The 22,851-nt window shown below is 36.6% G+C and overlaps 1 protein-coding gene across 3 annotated transcripts in view; it reads right to left on the bottom strand.

Annotated features, from left to right (window-relative positions):
- DENND4C (DENN domain containing 4C) overlaps positions 1-22,851 on the bottom strand; it is a 71,208-nt gene that overhangs the window by 10,165 nt on the left and 38,192 nt on the right. For 2 of the 3 annotated variants that reach the window (XM_021535452.2, XM_021535454.3), the window contains exons 12-28: positions 21,240-21,458; positions 20,102-20,247; positions 18,964-18,999; positions 18,602-18,732; positions 17,681-17,813; positions 17,020-17,226; positions 16,209-16,337; positions 15,362-15,506; positions 14,883-15,029; positions 12,577-12,702; positions 11,606-11,746; positions 9,171-10,312; positions 8,093-8,273; positions 6,355-6,464; positions 3,783-3,958; positions 2,586-2,768; positions 909-1,098 (exon numbers count right to left, since the gene is read on the bottom strand). In XM_021535452.2, the coding sequence (XP_021391127.2) occupies positions 909-1,098; positions 2,586-2,768; positions 3,783-3,958; positions 6,355-6,464; positions 8,093-8,273; positions 9,171-10,312; positions 11,606-11,746; positions 12,577-12,702; positions 14,883-15,029; positions 15,362-15,506; positions 16,209-16,337; positions 17,020-17,226; positions 17,681-17,813; positions 18,602-18,732; positions 18,964-18,999; positions 20,102-20,247; positions 21,240-21,458 (3,542 nt within the window). The remainder of the gene's footprint in view (positions 1-908; positions 1,099-2,585; positions 2,769-3,782; positions 3,959-6,354; positions 6,465-8,092; positions 8,274-9,170; positions 10,313-11,605; positions 11,747-12,576; positions 12,703-14,882; positions 15,030-15,361; positions 15,507-16,208; positions 16,338-17,019; positions 17,227-17,680; positions 17,814-18,601; positions 18,733-18,963; positions 19,000-20,101; positions 20,248-21,239; positions 21,459-22,851) is intronic. The other variant, XM_021535457.2, reaches the window with a different exon arrangement.

Genomic DNA, 22,851 nt, shown 5'->3' with positions numbered 1-22,851 from the left:
GTGGGAAGTTTTTTGTTCGCTTTTGCTTTTGAGTTTCTTTTTTACTAAATCAAAGAAGATATTCCTTCCAGAAATACTTTTCAGGATTACTTTCCCCAGAAATCTCCATTGCAGAGTTTCTTTTAATGCTTGGAAGAAACTCTGGAACCACTGAACACACAATAACTTCAACAGCATCACCAGTTTTGACTGTTGGGGATTTCTTAATTTTAAAGCTCAATCACCTAGGCTTTCTCTATTATGCGAACAAGAAAAAAAAAGAAAGCTCATTTGTTAGAACTTGTTCCTAATTGCACAGTTTTAAGCTATCTAAACTAGTAGCCAGTACAAAGCCTGCAGCAATGGAAAGCGAAAATGTCAGTAATTATATGAGCTGTGGAACTGAATCATGGCTTCACATGTTATTTTCCAGAGGCTGCCTTAACAAGTACCAAGAGAGAGGAGAAACACTTTTTTTTCCACAAGAAAGGTAAGAGTCTCAATACTGCCTCTCACCTTCTCCCATCCACTCCACAGGTAAGCCTAACAGAATATACAGTATGAGTGTAAGTAAATGCACAGAAATGGAACAAACTTCCAATCTTGCAATGTGTTGCACTATTGTGTTTAGTCAGCTGTTGGTATTGATTTATTATCGAACTTCCAGTTTTAGAAAGACAAAGACGAGCTTCATTCTGTTAAGAGAGAACATTTCAAATCAAGTAGAACTGTTCATTTGACAAAATATTGGAAAAGCAATTTTAGATTAAACTGAACTAAGATTTTTTTTTTTTTCAGTAGTAAAAAGGTGAAAATATGCTTGGCCATTCCCATTCTGCAAATGGACAAGAATGCTACTAGTAAAATATTTTTAAATTCATTGTCTTCAATATTTTTTTCTCAATTGAATATGCAGCTTCTAGACTTACCACAGCTTCCTGCAAACTATTTGGAAGACTAACTGTAGAAACACCATGAGATGGTCTCTGGGAGAGATCAATGTTTTGCAGTGGACCCCCCACGCTGTGGCTCCGAGTCAAGGACACGCCCCTTTTTGGTGGATTATTGGCATATATCTTCATGGTGGTGGGATCTGTAGTCTGTTCTTCTGCCAAATCACTGTATGAATTTTAGAAGAAAATATGCTAATATTTCAGCATTTCTATGACAACAGGAAGGAAGCAGAGGAAGGCTGCCAAGTGAAGATCCCAAACCAATTTTCTCTATTAATATGAAATTGTATTTTCCCAGTTAGCTCCATTGTTTAAGGAACACAGAACAAAACATGCCTCAAACCAGTATAAACATCCCTTCAGAAAAGCAACTAGGTATAACTTAAGATATGAATCTGAAAGCACTGCAGTTCTGTACAGAAATCACTGCTCTTGTTAAAAGAGCTTAAAAAAACAGCAATCCACAGTTCTGCCAATCTATGAAGATTATCTTCTTTTGACTGTGCTCACCTTTACTTCCTTTTCCCTTTATGTTCTAAGTGTCATAAAGAGAACAATACCAAAGAAAGCAATTTAAAAATTGCATGCCAAAGTAATAATAAAAATATTGTGTCAAACTCATCCAGCAAGCTAATTTAAGTGAAGTCAGGCTTGTCAGATTTAACACATGCAATCAAGACATTTGCAGATCTGGGAATATTTGTTCTGTCCTCCTTATAATTATAATGGATAAAACTACAGTACAGAAGAGCAAACAAAGTGAAACAGAAAGTGTCTGCTTCCAGATAATCTGTAGAGGGAGAAGGATTATTTACAGGTGGCTTTTGGTTCTAAATTTTACTTTTGTTAAAAATATATTGTCATAAAATAAAGATGTTAACATAAGCACAGTACCACCTTTAATGTTTAGTGTATTAAGAGTAACTACTATTGCATTGATTAAAGTTTTAGTTGTCTGACACAGCAATTAGCTCATTACTCTGAGGCACGAATACTCCAGAATTTCAAACTGAATGATGATTTTAAAAAATTCCAAACAATTACAACAAAATTTAATCATCCTCACAAAAAGGTCACAATTCATAGCAGAATTATTTTAGTTTTTCCCTCATCCAACATGATACCTTCCCCTTAATGCTTTTTTTTCCTCAAACTGTTTCAGAAGTGATACTGTTTTTTAGAGTTTCAGTTTTACATAGGTTTCTTATAGAACACAAGCTCAATACAAGACTTGAGTGCTCCCACAACTTTCTCTCAAGCAAAGTGTTCCAGCAAATGGACTTACTGTTTCCCACAGTGTTGTGTTCTTCTTGTAAAATCATATATTCAAGGAAAGGAGAAGCAATGCTTGAATTTCTGTGTGAGTTTAAATGGTGATTGGGTTTTAACCACATTGAGTAGGTTTTACCTATTGATCAGTAACAAATGGACATGAAGTTTCATTTCTATACATGTATCTCTAGAACCTATTCACTTGGTGGAATGAATTGACTTCAAAATGATAAAAGCATGCTTAAAACATGCAAAAGGTGAAAAAGGAAAGAGATGATCTTCAAGTTACAATTGTACTTCACCATATTTGGTATAAAAGCCAACCTTACCTGTGTAAGTGTGGAAGTACTGATGCATTTCTAACAATCCTGTTTTACCTACCCCTGCTCAGCTGCAGAGCTGTTTTCTTCAGCTATGGTGTGGCTGGACTGGAGGTGATCTGAAAAACTGATCAAGTCAGCAACGGCTGGACTGGTCAACAGTTTCTGCTCCAGAGGATCTGTGGTTAATGGAAGGGTGCCACTCTGTAAACTATCTCCTGAGGTACTTTGCTTCAGGAAAAAGCTGAAGTTACAACATGTATGGGAGGGAGAAAAATACAAAGGTAAAGATATAGGCATAAAATAATAAAGTTATTATTTTCTACATTTACTTTTCAGAAGCAGCAAAAGAAGGAAATACAACATTAAAAAGCTAGACAACAGGACATAAATTTCATCCTGCTCTTACCTCTGCAATTTAAACAGGCAGAGTAAATTAACACAGAGAGATTTTATCTGCAAAATAAGATATCCTACACTGGACATAAATCATTACAAGTGACCTTAGTTTGTCATGGTTTCAAATCAGAACAGTATATTAATAGATGACACATCACTGAAAATGGTTGTTATTATAATGTGACATTACAGACTACATGATCATACACCATTATAAGCACATGACAATACAAATGTGTCTTGCTTTGCTAAGTCTCTAAAGTACATACTCTACAGTTAATACAGATGTTCAATTTCTACATTAGAGAACTAGTGGAACCTCTGTTTCACAACAATAACCACTATAGTGAGAACTGGAACTTAACATTAAGTTCCATTTTTCAGTGCAACTAAAAGAGGTTAAAAACAGTAAGCAGAGTAGCTTGAACTATAGAAACAATAAGGTGGAGCATCAGGAACTAAAAGCTGCTGACAAATTTGGTCTGGAAAAAATTCTTTGCTGACAGATTTAAAAACCTCTTCATAAGCTTTTATAAAGTTTAAAGTCCATAGGCTTTGTTTTAACATCGAAACAACTTGAAAACTGACTTACACCTTCATACAGTTACACTTAAAAAGAAAATAAGAAACAAAAAAGTGATAAAAAGGCAACCAGTTCTTTGGGTTTTTGCTGTTTTACAATGCAACTCAATAGTTTACACAACTTATAATTTCCTCCAGTACAATCATGACCATCGAGTAGGAAGTAACAGTCTTGCTAACATCTGGATGGGAAAAGATATTGAAGATCCTCTTGTGAAAAAATATAACCATACACAGGTACAAAGTCAGAAATGGAGTATCTATAAAATGTACTGACCTTGCAGAACCACGAAGGTCTTTAAATTCAACATTAAGCAAAGGTAGGAAGGTACTTTTACAGAAAGGGCAGGTAGTGTTCAGGTTTGAGTCATCTGCTGTCCACCCAGCCATGATTTCTTCATCATAAACCAAAGCATCACAAGCTCTACACTGAGAGCAGCTTGACATCAAGACCTAGAACAGCAAAGAATTATTATTATTTTGGCTCTTTTACAATTATTTTTTATAGGCTCAGTACCCATAGAAGTTTAATAGGTACCAGAAGGCCAGTGGGGAGAAATGAATTCACTATTTCTTTCTCACCATACTAAGAATTATCTCATCCACACTAACTTACCTATGAAATGAAGACATAGGTAATTTATTTCTGTCATGGAAGAAACATTACCCCAAAAGGTAGGGACAAGGAGATCACTCAGCAATTACTGTGACAAAAAGGCAAAAACTTGACTAGGGGAAATAAATTTAATTTTCTGACAATTAAGAATTCAAGTAGGTTAGTGAGAAATTACCCCAAATTTTAAAACACCTTCCCCTTGCTCCTCCCTTCTTCCCAGGCTTCACTTTAATTTCTGACTTCTCCACCTTCTTCCCTGAAATGGCATATGGAAATGGGGAAAGGGGATTGCAGTCAATTCATTCCATGTTTTTCTGACACTCCTTTCTCCTCACACTCTTCCCCTACTCCAGCACGGGGTCCCTCCCACAGGACATAGTCCTACACAAACTTCTTCAGGGTAAGCCCTTTCCCTGGGCTTCAATTCTTTATTAGTTGTTCCAGCATGGATCTCCTGCAGGGTCACAAGTCCTGCTCCAGCCAGGGCTCCTCTCCCCATGGGATAAAGGTCCTGCCAGGAGCACTGGCTCCTGTCTATAGGGTTAGCTTCCTTTGAGCATCCACCTGCTCTAGCACAGCATAGATAGCTGTAGGGGCACAGCTGTCTTGCTGGGTCTGCACCACAGGCTGCAAGAAAATCTCTGCTCAGGTGCCTGAAGCACCTCAGGTCCCTCCTTCTGCACCGACCTGGGTATTTGCAGAGATTTTCTGTCACGTGTTTTCACTCCTCGCCTGCAGCTGCTGTTGTACAGCATTCTCTTCCCCTTCTCAAATACACCATCCCAGCATTGCTGCCACTGTCACTAATGGGCTTGGCCTCAGCCAATGCGGGGTCCAGTGTAGAGCTGGCTGGCATTGGCTCTGTCGGATGCATGGGAAAGTTCTGGCAGCTCTTCTGCAACCCAATCCTTGCCATGCAAACCCAGTACAAGTGGAAAATCAGAATGTTGTGTCTTTACCTAATAGAAGTCTCACCACTAAGCTAGATAGAGAACTGGAGAAAAATGTTAAAATTAATCCTGTACTAACTGAAGAATGGACTACATACCTTACTCTATTCTCTTACTTCATTGTTTCAGTCAGATGGGTGAAAAATCCCAAAAAAACAGCATCAAACACAGTTTCTAATAATTTTTAAAGCTAATTCAGATATTCATTAAAATGCCATTTTTTGCTATGCTAAACCCTTTATATAATGCAGTGCAGAAGCTTGACAAGCCTAGATGTCCAGAACACCAAGCATAAATGAAAATTATATAGGATCTAGCAAAAAAAAACCACTGCAGCTGAAAGAAAAGCAAGCAAGGCAAATGCAGTGACCATTGCCTGTGTATCTGAAATCATCTATCTACAAGTAGTATCTGAAACAAAGAACCATACTAAAACATTATTTCATTTGGTTTATCTGGGATAGAGTTAATTATCTTGTTAGTATTCTTTATAGTCCTGTGTTTTAGTCTGGTAACCAGCTCCATGTTAATGACACTCCAATATTTTAGTTATTGCTGCACAGGGCTTTATACATCATCATGGACTTTTCAATTATGTGCACAACTCAGCCAGCAGGCTGTGACAGGACACAGCTAGGACAGCTGGCCTCAGCTGACCAAATGACACTGTGTAACATCAAGTCCAGAGATAAAACTTTGTGTTTTTCCAAGGTAGCTCTTCCTTGAGGTGTCAGAGTGCTGACTGATCTCTGTATTGCTATTTTCTTTTGGTTGTGTCTCCCTCTTTTTCATCTTTCCCCCAAAATTCATGTATTGTCTTTATCTCAGCTCTCAGGCTTTCTTTGTTTGCTTTTTCAGTTCTGTCCCCCATTTGAAGGGGATTAATCAAATACCTGTGTGAGGGCTTTGGTGCTGGCTGTGGTCAACTCATCACAATTATTTAGTAACAACACAATTTTCATAAGGAAAATAAAATCTAAAACCCCACAAAAAAATGTTTCTCCTGTTTCATCTCTAATTTCTATTTCACTTCAAGTTTTGACCCTTCCCCAACCCTCAACAACTTTTTCTCTATATATATAATGGATGCATAAACGTATTTAAGACACTTCATTTTTAAAGCTCCTGTTGCACCCCAAGCTACAAGTATTAAGCATCTCTGCAGTAGTGACAAGGAAAAAATTGTTTTGGAAAAACCAAACACAATGCAACTAAACAGGCAATTAATGCATATAGTACTATTGACTCATTATAGCTTTCATCTATGAGTTTATTAATCTTACCTCCATTGCATAGTTCTGGAAAATGCTGGATAAGCTAGTATTATGTGAAGAGCTGTGCTCTGATTTCTCAGAATCTAGAACTTTCATACTTTTTGGGAATGAAACTTCACCTGTACAGAAAGAGTAATTTGAGTTTTGTATTCAAGCAAAGAATAATTAATCCATTCCCAAAGATAATAACTTCTGTTCAACCAAGGCAAGAAAATTGTACTAAAAGATCTCCAAAGATATCTTACTGACATCACAATATAGACAGCTTGTGATTAACATTTCAAGGCTATTTTTCTAACACAAAAGATCACAGATTAGTAAAAGAAAAACACAAACGAAAAATAGTCTAATAAAGAGCAGTAAGATTACTCAATGTATATTGACCAACTCTAAAAAGTTGACTAGTCATGATTTCTTGAATAATACATCTCTAAGTAAACAGCAAATGTAATGACAGCATCAGGTGAGGTGTATCACACCAAAAATGCTATTACTGCATTTAGATTTTCCCTGCTTAACACTGCACTAAACCAAATACTTTTTCTTTGGCAATGCTAGATTTTATAGTTATGAGCCTTGTCCAGGAAAAGGGGAAAAGGAGTTGGAATACATTCTCCAGAAAGAAATGGATGGAATCAATCCAACAAGGCAAAATTATCAGAATTATTTTTTACAAGCCCAAATTTTTCTATTAAAAGAATCACCATCAGTATCCCCTAATCATAAAGAAGGCTCCTCTGTTTTTTCAGTTCAATATTATATTTGTGAACAAATTTTGCACACCCTGTTGGCTGCCAGTCTTTATAGTTAGCTCTTATAACCCTCCTAAGTAACTGGAACTAGAAGATAATCTTTACAAGATTTTGTAATACAGGGGCACTTCATCTCCACTGTGCAAGATAAGTTCTTCCTCTTTGGGTATTTCTCTCTCTGTAATGCAGACAACTTTACAATATTTGCAGCACTGAAGTACTGTATTGCAAAGAGACCTAAACCAACCCCACAGCAGGCTCAGAAACATCTTTTTTTCTCAAAGTAAGAATCAAATCTAACTGAATTACATCTGAACTGAAAATTACTATATTTATTTAATCCAGTTTTACATCTGGCAGGGAGGAGGAAAGGAAACTCTGCAATACGCTCCCAGTCCTCAACTATTTACCTACATAAGTTCAAATCAAGTATGTATCCAACTCTTCCTATTCCAATGGTAAAGATGGATAACTTCAAGTGTGTATTGCTTTATGTTTTTTGTGCACATGGAACTACAGGATTGTTCTGTTGATTTGGTTTTGGTTGGTTTGTTTCTTTCCTCCCTCAGATGATCTGTTTCTCTTAGTTATGCAACTATTTGCAGTTACCAAACTGCTCAGCTTTTCTGTATTAATATTTCACTATTAATACTTCCAAGGGTCTTATGACTTTACACGAATGAGGAGGTGTTTCATGCTGTAACTAGTTCACAATCTTCCTATAACATATACAGGAAGTATTTTTATGGTTACACTCCTGCATATTGTATCAGCTTTTAATGCATTCAACAAAGAGAGAAGCATTAACTACTTGCTACTGCAAGAGAAGAGTATAGAATGGAAGTAAAAATTTGCTTGTAATACTCTTAAGGGCTTGAAATAATCTCACATTACCATAGCTTCCATTGTTTTGAGTGATTTCACATGAAATAGTTTTCCCTGTTTGTTGTATAATAATCAAGTTATCAGAGGAAAATTAAACCAAATCATCTCACCTGCACTGTAATGCTGTCTTCCCACATCTCCACCACTGCTGCTACTACCAAGACTAGTAGTGCTTTGTGCAAGCTCATTTGTAAGCAGGCCTGGGACTCCAGTTCTTGATGACAAATTATCTCCTAAACTACTATCTTCAAAGCCCACAGGGAAGTTATAGTCTGGTCGATGGCTTTCTTCCTTTAATGCAAGAAGAAAAAGTAGCTTTTTTGAGTACCTCCACATCCATTATTTGTCTTCTATCTTTATCCTAAATAAAAAATAATTAGACTAGCAGATTAAGATAAATCCTGATGTAAAAAATATATCGAATGTAAGACAAATCTATGTAGCCCCAAAAAGTGCAGATACTGGACAAAGCAGGAGGATATTGAAAAACTGACAAACTGAGTGTCAAAACTATAGTAATGTAAGTTTGTTCATTACAGAAAAAACAGGAAAAAATATGCAGACACATCATTTGAAGGCACAATAACAAGATATCACAAAAAAAGAGGAAGTTACAATATTCATCCCTCTATATCCTTTTTCAATCTTGTCATTAGTATGTGAAATGTTTTACTCTGAAAAACACAGTTAGTTACAGAAGAACCATAACATTTAGTTTCCAAATTCCTGATATGTAAATTTACTAGATCTCAGATTGTACCTTATTACTTTTAACTTTGACCCCCACCAACCTGACTTCCCAGGTTTGTAATTTATTTTCACAACCTAGTTTTCTAAAGTAAGACAGGGCAGTATGGCATCATTTAAGGTGACAGACATTTGCACTTATCAGGGTTTCTTGGTTCAGTTTCTTTACATATAAATAAAAGGATTAATAAACAAATGGGAGATTTTTGTTGAGAACAAAAAGCTGAAACTTACTGCACTGAGACCATCTCATTTCCTTTTGTCTGAAGAATGAGGGGTTTTTTAATGGTGAGGAAAAACATCATAGATAAAGTGTAATTTTTATTAGTAATAAATGTCAATACTTAATAAAAAACACCACCTAGAGAAGCAATCTTCTGGACATAGAAATTAGCCCTCTAACTTTGTGCCCCCAAATTTTTCATACTGAAAAACACTTACCTCATCATCTGAGTAACTATATGCTGATGTTACCACTCCCCACATCTTACTGGCCACATTGGCAGCCTGCTTCATGCCTGATTTCAAAACATCTATTTTTGGTCCAGAAAGTATATTGTCTAACTTCAGATTGGATAAAGTTGTTACAACAGTTCCCAATGAGCCATGTGGAGAAGAACGACCCAGTCCTGTCAAAGATGAAGACCGCTCCTTTTGAACTTGTGGGTGAGTTTGTTGCTTTGATCGTACAGTGAATGTTTTGGATCTGGAGACAGGACTTCTTCGATTTTCAAAACGCTTGGAGGATGGCAGGATGGGATCCAAAGGCAGGCTTGACCTTCTTTCTTGGGAGTGACCAAGTAAACCAGAAGCTTCTGCATCCTTATCTGGCTTGTGCAGTTCCATGCTGGGAAACTTACTACCCAACGGGCTCTTCAAATTCATATAGCTCTCTATTTCATCTGCCAAATTACGTGCAGCAACTGGTGATATCAGCTTTTCCCCAGGTTCTGGATAACCTGGTTGTGTGCTGTCAGTAGCTAGCAAAGACAGAGGGTCCAAGCCTACTTCAACATCTTCCCTTTCAATAGGCTTAACCACTCCATAAAAGCTATTTCTTTTAGCAGTTGCATCTTTGGATTCAGGTTTCTGGTTTTTAGACTCAGTTGATTGTTCGTTCATATCTTCCACTGTGGTCATGTTTCCATCTCTTCCATTCTCAAGATCCTCCTGTCCTACCTCAGGCTCTTCCAGCACTGGTGAAGACCTATGTTCTAGGTCCCAATCACTCTCAGTCACACCACTCCAAGTGCCACTTATATTAGAAACCTGCTGGTCAGTGATATTTTCAAAGCTGTGGGATTTATTCACATGAGAAGGTGAAGTTTTGGCCCCAGATAAAGCAGCTGTTAGGATCTTGGCATCTGCTCCCATCATTATTGCTATTTCTTTAGAATGCAAGTCCAAGCTGCCTTTTTTCAGCAGCATTCCAGCTCTGCTTTCACTGCTGAAACTGCAGCTTCTCTCTGAAAACAGTTTTTGCCTCTTCTGTCTTTTTTCACTTGTTTTCTTAGGAGAAACATTACCAAAGACTGTATCTTCAACTGAATCCTGAGTGATGAACACTGGGCTAGAAACAGTTTCTAAAAAAGAAAATGCATTAATAACATGGTGTCCATAGCCACCTAAAATGTTTATTTCCTGAAACCATGTGAAATCTCCTTACATAGAGAAGACTGGGAGTACTACAGTCCCAAGATATCCATTAAGAAGTTACACTAGCATGAACACTTTATTTCACTGCAAAGACATCCTGCAGATCAAAAGCCAACTACTCCTTGGAATCAAAGCTGTTTATGGCTTCTACCTCCTTTCCCTGTGCCAACACTCAAAGAGTAAGTACTACACCCATGAACTAAAGCAAACTACAATTTAAGTAAAAGGTGCTTTGGCTGATTTTGGTTTTTTTCCCTCCAACAGCTACATTCAAGATTTAAACATCAAACTGCATAGTTCATTCTGGTTCTGAAAAAAAAACCCTATAATGTGTGTCTGCCCAATACAGATGCATTATTTCATTTATGACACACATGTGTATATAGAAAATGCTAATTAAGTTTAGGAAGCCATAAACTAATTTTATAAATATTCCTATTTCTTATGGGTAATTTGGAATATGTACTACCTAGACAGCTGTGTTAGCAAAGTTAAAACCTTCATAAGTATGGAAATCCTACTATATTAGAACCTCAAGAGAAGACCTCTTGTACCATATCCACCTGGTGGAGGATGTTTGAGTCTCACATCAATGCTGCTTCTTGGCTGGCCAACAGTTCTCATAATTGCCAAAATGTTCCAAGCAACTTCTTACCTGAGACACCATTTTGTGCTATCAAGCTACACAGAAGCTGGACTACCTTGCCTTAGTAAAGGACAGACATAAAGGCAGAAAAAAAAATTATCCCCAAGATTTGGCTCTTATATATCCAAAAATCTTTCTCATCACAAATTTTGAGAGAAGTAAATAAATTTTGTACAGCACAAAGGCAAGACACATGGTTCCTGCATTATAGATTGGCAATACAAGCTGCAGGAATGGAGACAGACTTGTCCAAGATCAGCAAGGTTTAGATGACAAAATCAAGACTGGAGACACTATTTCTCTTTGTTTCCTAATATACTACTGAAACACTCTCAGTGCAGGTCAGGGAAAAACCCCTTGATTTCAGTCTACAGAACAGTGATTTTCAACCTTAGAATCTAGAGGTTCCTTCTATGTTACCTGCACAGGATAATGGTGGAAAGCAAACATTGTGCAAGACATCTGCACCTTGAACAGAAGTTTTGTTTCTTTTCATAACATGAAACAGATTGAAAAACACTACAGCACAACAAGATCAGGACTTTAATAAGCACTGTTTCACCCAGTGACTCACCATCACTGCTGTGCCTTCCACTGCTATCAAAAATGCCTGATGGAACTTTCACAATACTGTTACTCCAATAAGGTGGATCAGCTGGACTCGGAGTTTCTATATTCAGCTGTTGCTTTTCATAAGATTTTTCTGTAGAAATCTCTGCAAGAAAGAGAATGTGAACATTAGTAGATAGATATTAGGAGTTAAGATTTAACTTCGTCATTATTTGCACTGGTACGTAAAATATAAACTCCACAGTCACCTTATGTAATAACAAACTAAAGGATCAGTCATTCTAGGTACTAAGCATTTCCTGGAATCAATACCCAGAAAGGTTACAGCTTCCAGCATTATTCAGAGTGCTTAGCTGTTCACAGGGTTATAGCATTTGCCAGTTTCTCCCCGTGGTATTTTTTCAACAAAGCAGAGTAAGATCAGGTAACATAGAAGAAACCTCTAAGTTCACAGATTTTCATGCAATTTGTTTAATGAGAGCATTAAAAGCCCTAACTCACATAAAGGATCTCATAACCCTGATATGAAACAAATTCAATAATTAAAAAAAACAACATACAGAAAAACTAAGGGCAAAATTTGAACAGAAGACAGGAGATGACCCTAAGGCTGTCTATAGCTGGGAAGAGTTTGTAAGAAAAAGTAGAGCCTTTTATTAGGTCAACAGGTACAGCTAAAAAATTGTCAAGATTTCAAACAGACAAATGAGGGAAATGGAATGTAAATTAATGTGTACCACAACATTTGTCCATTTTTTCCATCTATATTAAGTTAATATAGTAAAAGGCTCTTTTTACCTATACACATTCCACTGCTATAATTTTGGGCACAGAAGTAAAATAACTATATGAAATCTATCATATTCTGAGCCGTGGAACATTATTAATTCAATACACTGGGTATCTGTGGTATTCTAATGCATGAAACACATGTATTACCAAAAGCCTTTGCCAACATAAACATGCATACTTAACCTCCTATTAAGTCTTCAAGGTTAGAAGAAATATCTTTCTCTACTTGTGTTTCAGTTGCAGGAAGTCTATGCTCACCATCTCGCAAGAGTTCATCCTTGGAGCTGTAACCCTGGTCTGACTGACCACCTGTTGGAAGAAATACAAACACATGCTTAAAGTTCATTTTCCCTTCCTAAATTTGTTTTCAATAAGAAAACACAGGATCATATTGTTTCATATGTTATCTCTCCAGGAAAGTTGATATTAAGATCTCCAAAATGTCTAATTTGTGGAAAGACCTATTCAATGATGATAACACCAGAGATAGTTTGGCTATACCAATCCAAATTTACTATTCTAATTATACTAAGTATGTGTTATTCCCCTAGAAACACTATGGTGACTAAGTATTTTTATTGCACTATATCTGCTCTCATTCCTTTTCTATCACATTAGAATGAAATATTTAACTGCTGGGTAAGCTAAATTCTCAAATGCATTAACAAAAGAAATTTAGACAACCACAGAAATAATTGAGCAAGATTCTAACAGTGAATACAGCCCTGGAACAAACCTGTACTATAAACTGTGCTATATCTTTGCATTGTATGCCGAAGTATAAATTGAAATAGAAGAAAAAAGTAAAACTACAAACGTTTTTTAAAAAGTCTGTTTCTCTGCTATACCAGTTTAACTTGCCAGCTGTAACTCACTAAAAAACCGAAAGTTTACTGTAATCATAAAAATCTGTTACATGAAAAAATACAGAAAGTCTCTTCCCTCTGTTATTTTTTTATCTGAAGTGCTGTTGCATGTGCAAAAAGACAAAAATACTAAATGGACACATTTCTCAGCAACGCTAAATTGGATTTCATATACTTCAGAGTACCAATTAGCATTCCTACTGCAATAATAAAGATAAAAGTAAGTTATTGAGTGTGAAAGGTGCTAGGAAGCTTCATAAAACTTGGGTGACAGATACAATTCATCTACCATATATATCACTGCTGTTTATTTTACCAACAAATAACAACTATATTAAAAAGAATTAAAAATTTGAGCAGCCATGAATTCATACATTTGGCTACTATATTAAAATACTTTTTTATAGAAAATTAAGTTCTGACATTCTTAGGTGCTTATTTTCTCTCTGCCAGATTTTCAATAGTGTTAGTATCCCTGCCTTGAACAGAAGTGCCAATACCCCATCAATAAATGGGTGAATTACCTGCAGGAGAAACATTCAAGGGTAGAAATAATGCACACGTGCATCCAAGGCTTCACACCATAAGTCTGCACCCCACACCGTGATAGCCAAGGACAAATGCGGCACCCAAGAGACAGCAAAGAGCAAAAAGCAGAGCAACAAAGAGCAGAGAGAAGGGAAGTTCAGTAATCTAGGCAGACGTATCAGATGAAGCACAGGAATCAGACTCAAAGTTCTCTTTACAGAAGGGCTCAAGATATTAAAAACACGAAGAGTGTGCAAGAATCATTTTATGCATTAAGTTTTGAGGTACACACAGGAAGGAAGTTTAGTTTAAACTACACAGGTAGGATGTGATCAGTGCTAGAGCAGATAAGAAGAACCATGCATTTTGTCTTGCCATCTTGAACTACTAACTTCCTGTGCACTCTTTTTACTTCAGTTTGTCAGGAGGAGTGCACACTATGTTTAACCTGGAGTTTTTCTCCAGCTTATCACTTGCCTTTCCATTCCCCAAGGTGTCTCCTAAAAACCGTATGACAAGGTTCTAACAATTTCTGTATTTACTTCAAAGTTTAGCAACTACTATTATTAAGGCATTTGAATACGGCGTTTAAAAGCACAGTTTACCATAACCTACTAATTCCATGAATGCTAATTAGAACTTCCTGAGATATTATCAAGGAAAAACATTTTCAAGTGTTACCTTCTAATCAACTCACTAAATATCACTCCTTTCCTTTCACAGAAAGATCTTACTGACATAGACTACTTCTTCTGTGAATAAATGACAACATGCAAAAATTAAACAGCCTCGTATGTCAGGGGCTTCGTATCTTTTCTGAAGGTTAACACAAAAAGTAGGGTACGTGAGACCACAGCAAAACATTTATTTTAATATAACTATTTCTCCTATGGTACATTCTGAATTAAAGCATGATGTGCAGTGAAGGAGAAATGTTCAACAATATTGTACTTCTTTTTCTGCACAAATTAACTCCACACTTCTCTACAGGTTAAAGAAGGGAAAGCAGTAGTTGTGAATAGGGAAATCAACAGGAGACTAGAAGTTTTAGTCTTTTGGGGAACTGTTAGTAGTAAACCCAGCAGAATCTAGTACCTGTGCTAGAGTGATTATCAACGGAATCAAGCCTGACTAAGTCACTGACGAAGAGGGTGTGCTCCCCACTGTTAGCATCATTAGAACTATCCACGCTACCATGGCTCACCATGTCCCCATCACTTCCACCCGTGGGACTCCGAAGAGCTAAAGACATGAACGAGAGCTGGTTAGTAAGAGAGGATTTAATTGTTCAGGTTTTTAAATAAATCTAACCTGTTCAGACAACAGTAAATACTTCTGCTTGCACATATAAAATAAGAGTATGAAATTCTGGCTAAACAAATCATGATAATTAATTCTTCAGTATGCAAATGACATTCTAATCCTGTTACAAGCATCAAGTTGGCAAATATCAATTTTTATACATTTAAGGACAGATTTTTCCACTTTCAAAAGCCACAATGTCAGCTGCAATCCCTCTGAAAGTATATCATTTCTGTTCACCAGAAATAAATCTATTTCAACTAACTTGTTACCTAGTATCACAGGCACTCGTGGGTTCTGCGTGGATTTCTTCAGGCACTGCCTAAATTGCGCTGTGCCACGAACTACATTTCGTACCTTTGTCCACAGGAATATGCCACTGCGGTTACCACTAGGCCAAGAAGACTCTAAAACTGCCTGCAGAAAGAGACATTTTTGCAATAATAAAAACAGTAAGGAAGTTACATTAAAAAAACATAGTACAGTGAGAAGCTTCCCCTCCTCCCCACAATAAAAAAAAAAGCATTTACTGCCAACCATGTGAAGTAGGACAAATACTTGAATTTTTATGAGCTCTTCCCTTTTATTCCACAGCTCAATACAAAATAGTTGAGTAAAACCAGACAATGGATCAAAATTACTTTGATTAACAAGGTGGGAATTATTCTTATCTATATATTTTGATAGCAACAGAAGACCATGCTAACATCTCTTTTCTTTTTCCTTTATATAGTTTACCATCAAGTTTCATTAGGATAGCAAGGAAAGAGGGGGAGGCTACTCCAACTAGCCTAATTCCAGCCTTCATCCATCTTGGATCTTCCTATCTTAAAGAATACACCTTAGAATAGATTTATTTGACATGGAAGCACTAGATGGTTCCAAAATTTGTAAATGGAAACTGCGCAAATCCGCATTTCAATAGTATTTTTGGTTAGCCAAACAGCATGGGAATATAAATTTAACAGTTTAGAACCATTTAGTGCAGATTCAGTCATTCTGTAAACACGTCCAAAAGAATTGCTTGACTAAAAGAACTAGCAAATCCAAGAGAAGAGCTGCAAGAAACAACCTTAAAAACATACTACCATACAACTGCAAAAGACACTGGACCCTTACCTTATTGTAATAACCATAGGTGATGGCATTTGGCTGTATTCCAGCATTTTTCATTTCAAAAAGGACTCTCACAGCCTGAACAGGTTGACCCCACAATCCGCAGAGCTGCATTACTACTCTGTAACAGACCTGACAAGATACAGAAATGTGTAAATGGACTAAAGACAGGAATTTTGTAGTATCTTGAGGTTTTTTCCTGATTTTACACATGTAAAAGTGAAAACTGTGAGAACTACTTAGTCCATAACACACTACAGCCAGAAGAGGGAGCAAAAATTAAAGAGCAAGTCATAGAAACAAATAATGAATAAAATAACACCAGCAGTCACAATGTTGACCATGCCAAATTTTTTTTTTTTTTTCCACTCAGGTCTTCTTTCTATTTTTCTAATAAAGGAGGTAAGGTGCCCATGTGAAAAGCAGGACAACTTGCTGCTGTGCACCTGTGGATACTACTGAAAGAATAGTGTGCTGCACACAAACCCATCATCTCTTCAGTCCAGTAAGGCTGCAAAGAACTAATTAAAGTGCAATAAAAACCAGGGATATTCAAGAACTCTTCTGAAAGTCATCTGTAAGAGGATTAGCAACACTGAGTTGGAATGGTTGACCCAGCACACACTATGCTGAGGATAAAAAGGCAAATAATTTCCAGTTGCTATAGTTAAGCTGACTTGAGATTATTTTAAGGTGGCTTTAAACACAGGTCTAGCCATAAGTATGCTTAATGTGGTGGTATCAGTAAAACACACTGTATTTGCACCTTATCTTCTATTTCAGTCATGGTAACTTTTTTTTGATTTCCACTTGCCTCATCTAGTGGTTCCACATCGGTTTTCCTCATTTTAATCAGAACATCATATGCCTGTTGCAGTGCTTTGACCTTGGGATGTGCAACCCTGACATAGGCTGGCAGACAAATAAACCATAGGCTATAACTATGACTGAAGAGACATTTAGCCCACTGGGAGGGGCTTACATAATACTTCTTGGCTAATTTATGAGCTGTTTTTATCTCCTGTAAGGGTGAAACAAAACACAAAAGCAGATAAAAGACATAACAATTTGAATCTAGAAATCTAACTCAGACATTGGTTTCTTAAGAGTAAGCATTTAATAATAATAGACAAACATTCAGCTGAAGATCCCCTTTTACCATTCTCTTATTAAGATAATCCGCAAGCAAAAACTAGATCAGGATCAATCATTTTTTCCCACACTAAGCATAAATTTCAATTTAATTTTACATTATGGCCAAAAGCTTAAAAACGCATTTGACAATAAACTGAAACCTCAGATGATATTTTTTAACCTCTTCTGTTTCTTTTGTTTTTAAGTGTTCAGTCTGAATAGTTACAGAGACCAAAACTCTAATAACATTAACTTATAGTATAAACAGGCAGTGGCACTTTTACCAAGAAAATGCATATCTTTTAACAATCACACAGTGATTACGGTGAGACTCATCTGACCTGTTTTGTCCTCTTTGCCATGAGTGCTGGACTATTTGAAATGCTGCTTCCAGCTGGGTGTCTGCTGAAGGAAAGCTTGAGCTCCTGTGGCCTGTCAAAGAGCTTGAAATCTAGTCGCGGGAAGTTTTTATAGCTATACAGATGATTTGAAAAAACAGAAAATAAAAGCTTTTCACATAGCAGGTCATAGCAGGAAAGCCACATGAAAACAATTGATATGGGAAAAAATGACAAACAGGAGAAGATCCTGTTTGTGTACTATTCACAAGGATAGTACAAGAAGATAGCTTGGACATTAAACCTCCAAAGACTATAGAAATAAGAACCAGACTGCTAACCATGTCATGAAGGTCAGGGGAGCTCAGATTATGATTAACAAGGACAACAGCAAAAAACAGAACACTCATGATCTCCAAGAGAGACAGGAAGAAACAAATCGTACCCAGAGTGTCGGAAACTCCACACTTCTTGCACAGGGCTGAAAAATACTGAATGCAAGAAACCTGAAAAGTGGAGTGCATGTTTTGTTCTTCTGGTTCATCATCTGCAGATCAGTAGTACTGGATAGACTCATAATGCACCCTTAATCATTCCCAACATGTAACAAAGAGCACTACACTTGCTACAAAATACACACAAATGGCTCAAACAGGAGCCAGGACACTGAATACATGCAGAAAAGTATTACTATAAAGTTGGCAAGAAGTTGTTGAAAAATTAATACCATAATCCACATGCCCTCACATATACACACCCAAAACACTAACTTCTAGAGGTTCAGACACTTATCAGAATTTGGGCAGTTCATATCTTTCAAAGAGTTCTCCTGAATACTGAACTAAGGCAAGTCTTGCACCAGCATGGAACATCTGCCCTGCTAACCATCATAGGCACTCTAGTTTCACCCTATGAAACTTGTACCTGTATTTTGGCACTCGGTCCTGTCCATCATCAGCAGGTGGCTCTGGTGGCATTATGAACACTGTATGTTCACTTTTTTGTGACTCATCAAGCTCAATCAAGCGTGCATCTTCCACAGAATCAACATCAACCTGAAAACAGAGTTTGTACATTAAGTACAGAGTTTGTCTTTGTAACAATATGTCCTTTTCAGTGTCAATTATGTTGGAATATGTAAAAAATATATTTAATATACACTATATTTGACTGGATGTATATAAATTATACTTGTTCTAATTACTCAAATATAAAGTCCACATTCTTGTAGTTCCATTTTTATTTCATGATCAGATATTCCTAAACATTTTCAAAGGCAGAAGTACCTTCTCTCCTTTTTCTGTTCCTTTATCTGGAAAGAGCTGGGAAAAGAAAAAAAAATTAAGAGTTTCTTCTCAACTCAAAATCAAAACCCTAAATATTTATATTAAAGCTGTGCCACTTGCTGAAATATTAAAGAACTGTCAATTTTCCATATTACTGTAGAAGCGATTAAGCTCTTTTTCAAATACTTCAGTGAAGAATTCAGTAATCAGCATGCTTTCTCTCTGCTGACATTATCTACTAAATAGAAAATCCTTAATCTATCAAAGGGTAAGTGCTTTCAATTTGTTTAGTTGAGAGAAACTCCTGTTCTGCAGCTTTTCCTGTATGAAAACCTGCAGTAATAACAATCTATTAACAAAGTATTCTCTAGCTGCATACCCCACATTTAGCAGAAAAAAATGAAGGCAAATTTTTGTCCATTCACAAATTAATCTGATTAGGATCAATACTGAATCAAAGACTCACAGTCTATAGAAACTTTTTTTTAAAATAAAGGTTCTCCCAGAATAAATCACATATATATGCCTTAAAAAACAAATATAATTCTTTAGCTCCTAACTTTAATATTGTGAACTTGGAATTTTAAAGATGATGCTATAAACTCCATGACCTATCTAGACCAGAATCATACTGATGTGACTATATTAAAAAAAAAAAGAAAAAAGAAAAGAAAAAGGTGTAATCTTTCTCCTAAAACATGCATGTCATGAAATGGGAACTAAGCTACATAAACCACATCTGAAACACTAGGCATGTTTAAAGTTGAAATTGTGGAAAAAACTACAACAATGTTTTTGGTCATGGCAGATGACCACTGGTAGCAATTCTACATTAGAGGGAAGAAATGAACATTTAATGGGAAGACATGGGTGGTATTTTGTTAAGTGTCAGCTACTGATAATTCTCACATTATCTTATATATTGAAATCCTACAGGCCTTCAATTAAAATTTCCTCCAATAATGCAGAAATTATGACCATGCAAGAAAATGAAGAAAGGAAAATGACTCAGCAATAACCACCAAAAATTCCAATCCTTTTGAATACTTCCTGCAGAAATTATGCACCTTCCCAACTAAAGGACGGGACAGTAACACAAAGTGAACAGAAGAATATTATTTAGTAGCATATTTTTCACCTTTTCTATGCAGTCATCAAAAAATGCCAAGCCAGTATCCTTGTCACTCACAAAGCTGCACTCTTCAATAAAGCGGCTGAATATCTGAGTTTTGGTGAGATGCGTGTAGAACTTTGTATAGGCCCGGTCTCTGCTTTTTAAAAATCCTGGTTATAAAAGGGAACACACAACTAAATACCAGTTAAAAGTTCCATAAGAAATTATCACAAGAAGTGTGTTAATAAACAGAAATCACATAATCAATATAAATTACTTAAGATGCTAATACATAAAGTATTTGCTTTATCAATAACAACTACTTAAATATACTTGCATTTGGACGATTAAAATAACAGCATTTTTAATAGTTATTTTTTTTTACATCCTTGGCAACCAATCACACCCACCTAATCCTTTGTCACTCTGTTGAGTCATTGTGCAAGAAAAAGATAACCTTGTACAAAAGCATCCAATAGCTAAAACCATACTAAAATTAAAGTTACGTTATTCTAAAAGGTGATGGAATTGATAAAATTGAAAACTCTACAAATGATTACCTAAAAATCTCTTCTCAAATATCTTCTCGACTAATTTAAAAAAAAATCAACAACTCCAAAAGAAGAAACAAAACCCAAAACACCACCACAGACAAAACCCCTGTGACATTTTATGTAGCATCCAACTCACGAACAGATCAGAATAGTTAACAGTGATGAGGGAAGTAACATTTGGTGACTATTGTTTCTTGCTTGCCATATTTCTGTTTTCTGCCCCATTCTCTACTATTTTTCCATTTATATCAAGGCCATTACTTCATTCCTCATTACTGGGTTTTTAGAATTTTTGCAACATACAAACTGAGAAATATTTTTTAATTCCCAAGAGATGCCCTTGCAGAATATGCCATGATGAGAGGGCATCATGCTACTAAAAAAACCCTTTTTCTAATACTGGAGCTAGTGCAAATCTGCAGTTCTATGTGTATGTATCTATGTTCCAACTAACTTTGAATAGCTTGACTTAAGATAACTGCAATTTTAAATACAGCCAAGAGCTGTAAAACCAAAGAGAACTTTGACCTTTTAAAGTTAGGAAGCTCTTCAGCTCTGAAGTTGCAACACTGCCAATGCTATCAGCAGCTTGTTTGCCACACCCTCACCTTGATGATCAAACAACGAATCGGCAGCAGTTGCTTTATTTGAAGGTGCCTGTGTGATTGGCTTGAGGAATGTTCTGTAACCCTTCAAAATAGATGCCATGAAACGGAGAAAAGCTTCCTGGATCTCCATCTCAAGTTCTATCATCTTCTTCTGCCAGGAGAAATCTGCCTCTATAGGAGTCATTTCCACTGCACAGCCTTCTTGAGTTTTCCTGTGAACTAGCAATGAGCAACACATACAAGCCTTTAATAAAAATTCAGTGCATTCAAAAATTTTTCTATTTGCCCATGTTCATAAGTGATAAGCACTAGAAATTATTTTCCAACTGAATTGGTTGGCATAAAAGGTTACCTCAAAAGTGTATTTTTCTAATTGAGGCAGCAGTCTGTGACACAAAACAAGGATGTCAGCTCAGTTAATGTTACTTCATACTCAACAAAATATAGTCTTTAAGAAATAAAACAACACAAACACAAAGCAACCATGTGTGGTAATTTTTTACACTCCCTGCCCCAGCCAAACTCCTTTTGGGTTACTATACAATCTCCAGTCTCCTCAGGCATTCTCTCTAGGTCTTGTCCTGAGCAGTTAAGGTCCCTTTCAAGCTTATCAGAAACATTGGCTGTTCTCAGGAACTGCTGCTGCCTAAAGAACAGTTCTTGCCTAAGGGTAGGCTTGGAACACTATCTGACTGAATCATTAAAAATAACTGCATTATTACAATAATTAAATAACTGTATTATTATAAAAATAACTGATATTATTATAATAACTAGACTTTTGAGGAAAATTCCAGTAGTTTTCAGTCCACAGGATGAAGACTGATAGATAACTGAAGATAATAGTTTTGTGACACTATGAAGATTAGTCCTAAGCCAGGCCCTCTGAGCTCTCCGAGGCAGCTGTGACTCCCCCAGTGCCTCATTTTCAGTGGGACCTCTCGGGGCCCATCAGCTCTCTAGTTTGTCATGCTATACTCAGATCATTGCTGAAACCTGCTGACAAGGTCTGGGCTATCCCCCCAGTACTGGGTACCACCCAATCCTCACAGCTCAACCTGTCATCCCTTGAGCATTGTCAAGGTTTGGGAGTATCTCACAGAACTCAAAGTGAATTTTAAACATGTACCTAGACCTTTGCATACAATTCTTTGGGTCTGTGTGCATGTATGTGTCAATGGATTTAAACACCCAGTGGCAAGTATAGCATGAATAGTTCTATCTCAGATCTGTAGGAAGTTACTGTGGTGCTTGCAGTAAATCTTATTAAATCACTTTGTAAATGTTTTATCAGTCAACGACTGCGTGCTGCTAAATCCTTTAGACAAACCTGGAGCTTAGTTTGGACTTGGCCCCGTGGTCTAAGGCTGAGTTTGGATTCAGTTGCACCTAGGCTCCATTAAAAATTTAGAAAGCAAGTGGGTCCTCTCTGAAACTCTTGAATCTACAGAAGGGTCTCCCCTAGCTCTTTATACTCTTGCCCCTTAGCATTCCCAGACTTTGTTAAAATCATTCTACTTTGATTATAGTCTGATTTTCCTTTTGTTCTTCATCAGTGTTAGAATGAATGTTGCTATTGAACTTTGTTGTGCTTTTACAAATTCATACGAAA

Source organism: Lonchura striata, chromosome Z (assembly GCF_046129695.1).
Source record: "Lonchura striata isolate bLonStr1 chromosome Z, bLonStr1.mat, whole genome shotgun sequence".
NCBI lineage: Eukaryota > Metazoa > Chordata > Aves > Passeriformes > Estrildidae > Lonchura > Lonchura striata.
This window is presented reverse-complemented; position numbering and strand designations above follow the sequence as displayed.